Genomic DNA, 12,315 nt, shown 5'->3' on the forward strand with positions numbered 1-12,315 from the left:
GACTGTCAAACGGCACAAAATCCTCTCTGATACCCAAGTCTGGAAGGGCTACTGTCTACAATCCTTTGCAGAGCTAGCACCACTTTCCAGCCCTCCGAGCCCCGCACTTCACCTGCCAGCAGTACTGAAGCTCTGCACTTGCGAGGCCTCTGGGTTTCTGCATGTTGTCTCCTCTGCTGGGAACGTGCCCGGTTTAGCGGGCAAATCTCAGCCCAGACACCGTGTCTACTATGATGGCCTTCCAACCCCTAGAGATGCTGGATGGGAGCACGTCTCCACTCCCCCTGCATCCCACACAAACCTCCAATTATCACGATTTCCTTAAGGAGAATGACTATGTCATTTCAACTTTGTAACCCAGAGCCTAGCACAGTTTTGATATTCGGAAGGTACCTAACAATTTTCTGAAGGAAGGATACGTGACTTGTAATCTGTCTGTACATCTAAATCAAAGATCTCTCATCACATACACAACCCTGGGCTTTAAAGCACTCTGCTAACAAATCTAAGAATCATTCTAATAGAATTCATTTTTTAGAACACTGCTATCAGCTGCGTAAATTAACAAGGACATTTTCAAACTACAAGCTCTAAAGATAAAAGAGCAGTTGATGGTCTCTAAAATATTACACCCATAGACTGCAAATGAGCCTGAATGGACTGGCAGAATGTACAAGAACTTTGGAAGCTTCAATTTTTACATGAGTTCAACTCACTATTGTCATCTTTTAAAGGACACCACTTTCAAAATATTTTGATTTGCAAAGATGGATGAGTGGCAATAAAATTACAAATCAACAACGGGGGAGAGAGTTACCTTATAGGTCACTTCTAAGAGGGCATAGCAGGGCGTGTTTGTGTCCACATCCACAGGCACGAGAAGTCTCGGTTCTGCAGCCAGCACATACAGGTGCCGGAGAGCCTGGAGGTGATACCTGCTCAGAGAAAACACAGAAAGGTGGTAAAAAAAAACAGGTGACGGCACATGAGCTCTACAATCTGCTGTGGTCTACGGGTTAAACCAAGTCAGAGCCAAGTGATACCTTCTCAGGACAGCAATCCTAAAGGAAGACGATGAGGTTCAATTAAAAAGTAATGGAGAAAAGATGTTAAAAAAAAAAAGTAATGGAGAAATTCTCTTTAAAAAATTAGACACGTAACTCTTGACCCAAGAATTCTTTGAGTCTTCACAGTTAAGAGGTTTTATAGGGAAGTAAAAATTATCTAAACATGAAAATATTTAGTAATTAATTGATCACTTATAATGTTAGTTTTCAAATCCTTTTCTGCTCAACACAGGCATCTCCTTTTACCTTCTACGGGATCTACTTCTTTCTTTCTTTTTTTTTCTTAAGGTTTGGTAGGGAAAAGGGGGAAAGAAAGGATGACAGTTTTCCTCAGACAGCAAAGCTCTTCTACATATACATCCCTGTACACAAATACATACACACACACCCAGAACACAGTACACCAAAAATTAATGGGTGACATTAATGGGTAACATTTTTCTTGCTGTGTGTGTGCTTTTCTGAGTTTTCAAAAAAAGTTTTTTTTAACTTTAAAATTTATATTTTAGAATTTAAACACATACAAAGCTATTACATTTTAAGATCCCATAAAAGGATAAAACAAGCCTTCAAATTTACTTTTCTTTTAGTTATATCAATTCCCTCCCTCTTCCCATGCAAATCTACCCACTCCTATAAATCTACCAGAAACAAAATCAATCAAGGCCAGAAAAAATCGATACATATCAGTTACATAAAGTTTCCTGTGCTTATCACCAAATTGCTTTGTTTAAAATAGCTGATACTCTGACCAGCAACATGTGAGGGCAGCCTTGTACCCTAACCAATAGCTGACTTCAACAACTCAAAAAACCCTTCCCTGAACTGACAAATGATAGACCACCTGTCCGAGTTTTATTAACTTAACAACAATATTCTCATGCACCACCTATCACTAAATTATGGACTTCAGATCAGGCTACTTTTATAAACAGCTACCTTTCTGTCATTACTGTCTCTGCCTTACGCTGTAGTTTTACACAATGGCTCACTGCTACAAGGAGTGCTCCCCCTCTTGAACCTTCTCTGGGCAGATCACTGGGGGTGCCTTCAGCTGAGCTCATGGAGCACCTTGGATGTCACTGGGATATAAGGAGCTATTTTCTTCCCTTCCTCCACAGAGATTGGCTAGGCCTGAAACTCATAGGGAAACAGAAGTGTTGGTGGTTCTTTCTACAAGCCTTTCCCAAGGTCCTGGTCTTGGGGTCTGAAAGCACCTGGTCTTCTGAGGCCCTTGGCTCCTTCCTCTTGAGCTCAACTTGGGTTCTGCAGGTTCAAAGAAGGAAAAAGTGGACGCAGTAGACAAGCAAGATGTGATGAGGGAAGGAGACCTCCACCCACTCCAAGAGGGAAGACCACTTTCCAGAGTCAGGGCCAAGGGGCTGGTGGGGCTCAGGCCATCTCTCCACCACCCACAGTGCGCCGCCGAGGCCGTGGCCAGCTTAGGTGGGGTGGGCCAGGGGGTCCCGACCAGGGCAGGAGTGGCATCGGCCCAGAGAGGGCTTAGGGAGAGGTGCTGGGGGATTCTGGTCTTGAGCCCGCCACTGGCAGATAGGGGGCCGGGGACCGATAGATGCAGTGCCCTCAGCAGCCCCGGACTGCTCAGCCTCTGACATGACAATCTTCAACTACAACTTCATGGTGGGTGATGAGGGCGGGGGGCTTTGCTGGGCGTGAGGAAGATGTCAGCAAAGCCCTCCTGCTTGGAATGAACGGAATCGAAGGCGGGGCCAAGCCCCAGGGACTGAGGCGGGGGGCGTAAAACGCCGGATGGCGGCGGGGTCGATGAGGGCTCCAGAAGAGGATCTGGGGCTGGTGGTGGGCTCTCCGGAGGGTTTGCAGACAGGGCAGATGGCTGGAATGAGGGTTCCAGGTCCCTTTGGCTTTGGCTGGTGGACCCAGCTCTTCTTGCTGGGACGATGAAGCAGGGAGTCTCACTGGCAAAGCCCTCCGCTGGGGGTCTGGAGCTGGCAATGTCCTCTAGCATCACCGCCCACGTGGGCTGGGGGGCCTGGTCCACCTTTTGTGAAGGGCCCTCCTCTGGGCCAGGCGTTGTCCTTGATCGCCGCCTCAGGGTGGAAGAGGGCCGACGGACACGGCTCAAGGGCTCTCGGCATAAGTGCAGTGGGTCAGAAGGCCTGGCCTGTGGGGACCACGTAGCCTGCCTGCGTCGCGAGGCAGGTGGTTGGCTGCGGACAGAATCCTGACGTTTGCTGCGGTGCCATGGGCTGGAGATCTCCTCTTGGGGCACCAGGGGCACCCTGTGGGCAGCCACGACATCTTCCAGGACCATGGCCAGGACCTGCCGAGAGGCTTTTTCCAAGGGCAAAGGGGCCCCGAGGGGCTGCAGATTCGGCTGTTTTGGGCTCCTGGCTCCCCATAATGCTCGAGCCAGGGGTTGGCGGATAAACAAAATGGGGTCTATCCATATAGTGGGATATTATTTGGCCATAAAGGAAAGAATTATTTTTTCTTTTCTTTTTTTTTTGCCATGCTGCGCAGCTTGCTGTATCTTAGTTCCCCAACCAGGGACTGAACCCGAGCCCCAGCAGTGAAAGCACTAAGTCCTAACCACTAGACTGCCAAGGAATCCCCCCTTTTTTTAAACATATCGAAAACTTTAACATATGCAGAGCTTTTGTATTATCAGACTGCTTCTACATGTTTGAGGTTCTACTGCTCACTTCCACTTCTAAATTGTCTAATTCTTTGCTGCATTTTGCTTTTCTGTCCCTTCTCTGTCAATTATATAAAACTTCTCAGCATTCATGTAAAAGAGAGAAAAAACAGAATTCATATAGACATTGCTGCTAAATCAGACAAATTCCTCTCTTGGAACTAAACAATTTTGCCAAAACATATTCATCTTCTCTTAGTTGCTCTCTTTTGCATGATGAGTTTTTCCCTAAAGATAACCCTGGCCTACTTCTGGGTTTAGAGCAGTCCTGTTGCCTGGAGAATGGGAGAAGACTGATCAGTCATCAGATGCCCAAAGTTCCCTTCTGGTTTAATATTTTGTGAGAGAAACTTTTTAAAAGATTTACCCAGGGAGATAACTAAGTTGAAGAACAGAATAAAGCTAATTTGGAAACAAATCCATGGAGCCAAAACACAATCAATTTACCCCTTAGAGAACTTAAGGAAGATCACGTGAGGAAAATCACTAGACTCACCGGTTGTCAGTGCTGTGAGCTGGGAAGTGCGGGTAAAGGGCACAGAGGAGAGCGGCAATGGAAGAGTTTGATGTGCTCAAAGAGTACCTGCAAAACAAATTCGGGAGGGACAGACGCTGTTAATCATACTGTGCAAACTTTCATGGCATTCTCGAGAATCAGGAAATTCGGGTAGTGTGGCAATGCACGCTGATAAAGCTAACCCTTGATCAATACAAATGCGTCAACGCTGTGAACACCTGACTTTACAGTCAGTCCTTGAGGCACTCCAACACCATCTACTATTTAAAGCAGGAGTGACTATTCACAAATATTAAATTGTAAAACTTGAATTAGTGAGCAAAGTTTTAACCTAAAAGAGAACAGTAGTGAGGACCGTGAGTGCAATTCTAGAGATTACAGATATTGAAAAAGTCAAGTGTAAAGTATGCTACCTTCTCCAGTTTTATATATACCTATTTATAGAAATATGCACCTTACTTCTAAACATACAAGGTTTCTTTACTGGGTATCTCAAACATTTTTTTCCTTTCTGTAAAGCATAAGCATTTCCTTAGAATGCTAGGCTAAATAAAACAGGCAAAAGCTACCACTAAAAATTTACAGTGAATGGATAAACAACTATTCCTTGAAAAACAGTTTTTTTTCTTATCGATATGACAAACTTATTTTACAAAGGCCACATACTCTTAGTAAAGTAAAATCTTTTGAAATTTTCGTCCAATTATTTTACTGTTGCTCGAATTCAGCATGGCCAACAGGCAGATTTGTCTAAAGTTTTAGCTTTTCTTACAAATATTTTGAAATAAATATGGTTCAGAACATCACATAAAACCACTGTTGTCACTATTCGATATACATATATCTTTTATTATACATATATACATACACACATCCCCAAATCTCTTTCCTTATCTTTTTTAATAATTAGGGTATCAAGTAAGAATTTAGCATTTATCATACACACATATATTTAATGAAGAAGAGATTTCAAAATTTAAATATGGAAATATATCTATGTTGACATGTGCATTTCCACTTTACCATTCTGACAAAACCAAATCCAAAGATAAACTTTAGATATTAATGTTAGAAATGTTGAGATTAAGCATAAGGGTGTAACTATGCTACGAGAAATGTAAATGTTGTTACAGAGTACACATAAGCATTCAAAGATTAAAAAAGTCACTAGAAAAGCAGCAGCAGAATGGGAGAAAATCTACTCAGTATGGAAGAACAAGAAGGGTCATGCAATGTGTGATGACAAAAGATGAGATTGAATAAAGATAAAATAAATGCAGGGGCTTACTTTGAAAGGAGATAAATTTTCAAAAATCATAAAATAAGAATTTTCATAATATTTTCTTAACCACTCTTAATTTTAAACAATTGAAGAAACTTCTACAAAATCTGTCAAAAGGGAATGAATGCACACCTTTCTAATAATCTTTACTTTCTGTACTTCTGAAAAGGTGAGTTCCAATGTTTTAACTCAGTCTTAAGAGTGTAAAATAAACCTACTGACTTATAGGAAGTATGTCAGTTGTCCAAGGTCACATACTAAATAAATGAAAGGATACACCATACCCACAGATTGAGAGACTCAATGTTATAACAGATTTCAATTCCTCCAAACCAGTGGATAGACTCAATGCAACTCCGATCAATATTCTATCATGTTACTTAGTGTGGAAAAATCAAAAACAAATTCCATTATTTATATAAAATGCAAAGAGCCAAGAACAGAAAAACACATTTTTGAAGAAGAAATCTCAGTTTGGAGGATTTACTCTAACCGGATATCAAAACTTATTACAAAACTACAATACTTAAGACAAGTGTGGTACTGTGCAAGTACAGAAAAACAGACAATTGAACATAACAGCCCAGAAATAAACATATGTATATGGACACTTAATTTATAACAAAAGTGGTACTACAGAATAGTATAGAAAGGATAAACTTTTTGATACCTGTAAGGTGCGAACTGGGGAAAAAAACACAGAAAAATCAGTTCCAGGTCAACTTTAAATCCAAATGTGAATGGAAAAGCTAAAAAACTACTAGAAGATAAATAAGCAAATATCTTCATTTCTGGTGGATAAGAATATATTTCATCAGAAGGACAAAGAAGTACAAACCATAAAAGAAAAATATTAATAATTCTGTTCGTCAAAAGACAACATTAAGAGAGTTAAAAGGCAAGCCACAGAGTAGGAGAAGATAACTACAACATACAAAACTGACAAAGGTCTTGGGATCATAATGATAAGCTAATATGGAATAGTCATATCAAAAGAAACAGAAAGTAGGGACTTCCCTAGTGGCACAGTGGTTAAGAATCCGCCTGCCAATGTAGGGGACACGGGTTCGAGCCCTGGTCTGGGGAGATCCCACATGCCACGGAGCAACTAAGCTCATGTGCCACAACTACTAAGCCTGCGCTCTAGAGTCCGTGAGCCACAGCTAGTGAGCCCACATGCCACAGCTACTGAAGCCTGTGTGCCTAGAGCCTGTGCTCCACAGCAAGAGAAGCCACCTCAGCGAGAAGCCCGCGCACCGCAACTGAAGAGTAGCCCCCGCTCGCCGCAACCAGAGAAAGCCCGTGTGCGCAGCAACGAAAACCCAACACAGCCAAAAATGAATGAATGAATTAATTAATTTTTTAAAAAAGAAACAGAAAGTAGAACAGTGGTTGCCAGGGGGTGGGGGAAGGGGAAATGAAGTGTAGCTGTTTAAAGGGTATAGAGTTTCAGTTTTGAAAAATGAAAAAGTTTTGGAGATTGGTTGCACAACAATGTGAATACATCTAATACGACTGAACTGTACATTTAAAAATGGTTAAGATGGGAAATTTTATGTTATGTATATTATACCACAAATAAAAATTTTTAAATGAATAAACCAATATGAAAATGGGTAGCAAGAGATTTGGACATCACAAGAGGAGACTTTTCAGTTGGCCATTAAAGATATAAAAAGGTGCCAAATACCATTATTCAGGAAAATGGAAATTAAAACCTCAATGAGATACTACTACGTGCCGGCTAAAATTAGGAAGGCTAACAATAACAAGTGTTGACAGGATGGGGAGCAACTGGAACTTCATATGATGCTGATGAGTATATAAAATGTAAAACCACTCTGGCGTACTGATGGCATTATTTACTGAAATAGAACATACATATATACCCTATGACCCAGTTCTACTCATAGATCTATACATAACAAAATCAAAAACATGTACAAGAACATTCATAACAGTCCCAAACTAGAAAACAAACATATCCATCACTAACAGAATAAATTAATAACTGTGGTATAACCATACAGTTCAATTCAACAGCACTGAAACATGAATAAACCAATGCTACACGCAACATGGATGAATCTCAAACATAATGTTGAGCAAAAGAAATAAAGCACAAAAGGATACATAGTATATGATTTCATCTGAATTTCAAAAACAGGCAAAACCAGTCAAAGGTGTTAGAAAGCTACGTAGCGGTTATCTTTGGGCAGAAGTAAAGTAACAGTGAATTGGGAGGGACAGAGCAGGGTTGGAGATGGGTTGTCTCAGTTACATCTTGATCTACATAATATCAAACAGATTTTCATACTGTAGGTAGTTCATTGAGTCATGCTCCTATGATTTGCACACTTTTCTGTGTATGGATTTTTATTCAAAACAGATCATTAAAAGCCAAAGAAGTCTTATAAAGGGATGAGGTGGTCAGGAATGATAGATGCTGGAAAGAGAGCAAGAAAGTTGAAAACTAAGGCAATCTCAAAGGATTTGGTGACTGAAAGTGTTCATGACCATTATGAGAAAGCAATTTAGTAGAAGTCATTAATGAGTGGGAACAAGAGGTGATGCAATGAAGTACTGAGTATAGACTCTTCTGAGAAATGCAGTGATGCCAAGTGTGTTAGAGAGAGGATGGTAACTCTACTAAGTGGGGCATAAATTGGTGGTTAAACTATGAAAAAGCCCTTTTTAAGTGTAATAATGCCCTGAGATACGCTAATAGCTAGTCAGAATTGAAAATTTTCATGCATCTTCAAAATCAAAATAAGTCACTCTTTGAGATCTTGCTCATGAGATCTTTTCACTGAGAAAAAAATATATATATTCATTTACCTTCCTCCTCCCAAAAACAGAAGTCCAAGGGCCATGTGATGGGCTAAGTGGAAGCCATAGTTCATTTCACCACCTGTTTTCATGTGCAAGAAGCGACAAAGCTGCAAAACCTTCAGGTTCCCCGAGCCAGCCATCACCATGGCGAGAGACAGCAGCACCACACTCAGGCAAGTCTCCAGGTTGTAAGGACCTGTCTGGAGACGCAGAAGATGACATACTATAACCGCTGTGCTACCTTTTCTTTATTATCAAAACTAAAGCAGCCAGCATTAGACTACAAATGTCACAACTTTAAAAAATCTGAAAAAACAAATATTTTCCCTGATTATGAAATTTAAGTTCCATGTTGAAAATTCAGAAAATAAAGTATCAAAAGGAAATAACAATCACTTGGAATACTAACAGCTGTAAACATTTTGGCTTTCTTTTTCTCCAAATCTTTCCCTGTATCTATTTTGCATTTAATGAAACTGAGATATTACTATACACAGTATTTTTAAGCTTTTGAATCTATTTTATTATGAGCAATCTTCACTCATAAAAAATTCTTACAGAACATGATTTTGATAGCTCCTCTATATAACAGTGTAGATACACCACAGTCCATTTTTTGACTGGTTTTAGATATTTTGATGTTTCCAATTTTCTAATATAAATAATGTTGATTAAATGTGTTGCTGCTTTTTTAACCAAGAAATAAAATCTTGCAGTCTTACTATCATCAGAGCAGCAATCCTCAAAACAACTGCATTTTTACTAAGTACTAATTTTTTCAAAAAGCAGTTACCATGATTCAGTACTGAGCATGGCACAAGGCATGACAATCCATGAAGGTTATGGCTTTTCTTATTTATTTTCTTGTCACAAGAATTAGATACCTTCAAGCATAGTCACGTTCTCACCTAATATCCCAGAACTAAAATACAAAGATAAGCCAAAGCTTCAAATCTCCCATTCTAAATTCAAAAACTGTGCATATATTTGGCAACATATAAGTAATCGAATTATCAGTGAATTTTCTTCAAGTTTAATTTTATTCCCAAGGAAAATCATCATAAAAAGACTTACTACAGAAGCATTAGGTGCGGACAAATAAGTCATAAAATCTTTTGCAAATTTATGCTGGAAAAACAAAAGAAAAAAATTAAGGTTAAAAGAAGCATACTAAGACTCTGTAAAAAAGAAAACAGAACACAGTAAACGAAGATACTTCTTACCAAACAGTTAAATGCTGATAAGTTTTCTGAGCCAGCAAATCGAAAACCCAGAGACAAACAAGCTCCTGCAATTATGTAGACATGTGCCTGCCTGAAAACAGATCACAAGAGATTTAAATACTGTCCTTGTCTTGCTTTAAAATTCATTATTACTATTATTTGGGGATACAAATAATAAATATTCCTGTTCTCTAAATTATCAATAGTTTATATTCTTCTGGGAATGCTCAACTGTGCCTCTACTCAATCAACTGGACAGATTTCCGTCCGGTTTTCTTCAGTGGAAGCACCATGCGGCTCTTGCTGATAAAGTCGGCCTCTTGCCTGCACTGTTTCATATGCAGCAAAAGAAGATAATTTTTAACAATCACTGCCAATTTTTTTTAATGGAAAGGATAAAAGAGGAATATGTACAAGTTAAAACTCAGACACCGTTTTTTGAGGGTAAGAACTCTATACTGCAGAGAGCCAAACGAAAAACAAACTTGTGAACATCTGGTAAATAATGGTTAGAAACATGGGGGATTCAGAATAATTACTCAAATCAAGGACAGTATTACTCCTACACAGTATATTCCAATTCATTTATCTGACAGATGCTAGAGTAGCTGATTTGTACTACATGTTTTAGGACTTACGACAAAGTTTCCAAATTCAAATCCTCTGAACACGGCAATTCGATTTCACTGAGAGAGATACTATTTTCTCTTATAATCTGTCAAGACAGAAGGCAAGAATACTTGGACATTAACATTCAAGTTACAAGTATTTAATAATTTGAAGAGTAACATATTGCTTATGGCTATATTTATATAAAATAAGCTTTACCAAACCATCTCATTCAAAGGCATATATTTTAATCACATTGAATGCAATCCAATTTCAAATCTAAGATGGGCCAAATAACTGAATAGGACTGAACGAATATAAACTGGAGGACTTAAGTATATTCTGAATCAATAACAGAGTAATAATGTTTCGTGCAAGTGAACTGAAATGCAAAGATGATGGCCACAGAGCAGAGCTGGGGCAGGAGTGAGGGGAAGCAGCAAGGAAAGTGGAAAAAAGCAGTTGCAGAGAACTCTAACCAGAGACATATATTTCTTACTCATGAACATTTCTAGTATTAAGCCTACCTACCTACCAAAGGTGAGGTTAGTCACCAGATTAATTACCCAAGCTAAACTAAACTGTCAATATGTGAATCTGTAACTATTGTTTAGAAACACATCCCTTTCCTTTTAGTATAAGTGTGAACAAGAATTTATTTTTTAAAAAATATAGACAATATCTAACTTTAACAACCAAGAACTGATTTGATTCTCTTCACTTAAATACAAATAAAAAAGATAAAGCTATATATTCTCTAAACTTATGAATGCAAGTACATAGATGTAAAACTCTGAAGATTTATTCCTATAATTCTTCTTAGAAGACTGTTCAGGGGAGTAATATTTCAGGATGCTTTCCATAATAAATCAATAAGTATTCAGAAGTCGCTTATGATACAATCTTCCTATATACTGAATATCACCAGATCAAAAAACTTGAAATACCTTGTCTCTTTGATAATCTCAGTGAGGTAAGCAACTATGTTGGCTGTGTAATATAGGCTGATAACTACTTCCATTTTTCTTCCTTCCTCTTGTCTTTATTTTCAATTTTGGATGTATTTACTCAGAAATTGAACGACATTCTGAAAAACTGATATAACTCCAAAGTGAGTAATTAATATATTCATGGATAACCTGATTATAACATTCATATAAATTAGCAATATCATACAGGAATGGAATATTTCTATTTTGACAGCAGACATTTACAAGCTCCTTTTTGTCTTCAGAAGAGCATATAGCCTGGAGCTTGAAGGCCTAAGTTCTAATCCCAGCAGGGCCACACACTAGCCCTAGGACCACATCCGTAAAAATGAGCAAAAATAGACCTCCTACCTTCTAGGTGTCTCTGAGAATTAGAGGACTTAACTGACTCAAAGCTCTTAAAATTAATGCTTGGCACATATGCTTTGCAAGTGTTAGCTCCATTATTATCACTATTATAGATCTGCACCATTGCTATCACAAGACCACACTTGATCATAACCACTTTAAAACATCACTAAAAACTTGGGTTATAAATAACTGTGGGGGGACTTCCCTGGTGGCAGAGTGGTTAAGAATCCGCCTGCCAATGCAGGGGACACGGGTTCGAGCCCTGGTCCGGGAAGATCCCACATGCCGCGGAGCAACTAAGCCCATGCGCCACAACTACTGAGCCTGCGTGCCACAACTACTGAAGCCTGTGAGCCTAGACCCGTGCTCCACCACAAGAGAAGCCACAGCAATGAGAAGCCTGTGCACTGCAACGAGAAGGGGCGGGTAGGGAGGGTGGGAGGGAGACACAAGAGGGAGGAGATATGGGGATGTATGTATATGTATAGCTGATTCACTTTGTTACACGGCAGAAACTAACACACCATTGTAAAGCAATTCTACTCCAATAAAGATGTTAAAAAAAAAAAAATGAGCCCCCCACTCGCTGCAACTAGAGAAAGCCCATGCGCAGCAATGAAGACCCAATGCAGCCAAAAAACTTTTTTTAATAAATAAATAAATAAATTTATATATAAAAGAAGAAAGCATGCAGTCCAATTATGTCATAAAATAGTCCTGTTTTAAATAAATACACAGCTGTGGGGGTGGGGAGCACACTTCAACCCA

General features: G+C 39.3%; 1 protein-coding gene and 1 pseudogene across 14 annotated transcripts in view; both read right to left on the minus strand.

Annotated features, from left to right (window-relative positions):
- Positions 1–12,315, minus strand: part of ANAPC1 (anaphase promoting complex subunit 1) — a 155,106-nt gene that overhangs the window by 71,772 nt on the left and 71,019 nt on the right. For 13 of the 14 annotated variants that reach the window (XR_012325605.1, XR_004521806.2, XR_012325604.1 and 10 more), the window contains 6 exons: positions 10,237–10,313; positions 9,599–9,689; positions 9,450–9,503; positions 8,382–8,575; positions 4,241–4,327; positions 818–935 (listed from right to left, as the gene is read on the minus strand). Coding sequence is in view for 11 of the 14 variants with exons in the window: in XM_073791128.1 (XP_073647229.1) it covers positions 818–935; positions 4,241–4,327; positions 8,382–8,575; positions 9,450–9,503; positions 9,599–9,689; positions 10,237–10,313 (621 nt within the window). In the remaining 3 variants the exon portion in view is untranslated. The remainder of the gene's footprint in view (positions 1–817; positions 936–4,240; positions 4,328–8,381; positions 8,576–9,449; positions 9,504–9,598; positions 9,690–10,236; positions 10,314–12,315) is intronic. The other variant, XM_033838557.2, reaches the window with a different exon arrangement.
- On the minus strand, positions 942–3,507 carry LOC117307893 (proline-rich protein 14 pseudogene; annotated as a pseudogene).

This window comes from Tursiops truncatus, chromosome 14 (assembly GCF_011762595.2).
Source record: "Tursiops truncatus isolate mTurTru1 chromosome 14, mTurTru1.mat.Y, whole genome shotgun sequence".
NCBI classification, from domain to species: domain Eukaryota; kingdom Metazoa; phylum Chordata; class Mammalia; order Artiodactyla; family Delphinidae; genus Tursiops; species Tursiops truncatus.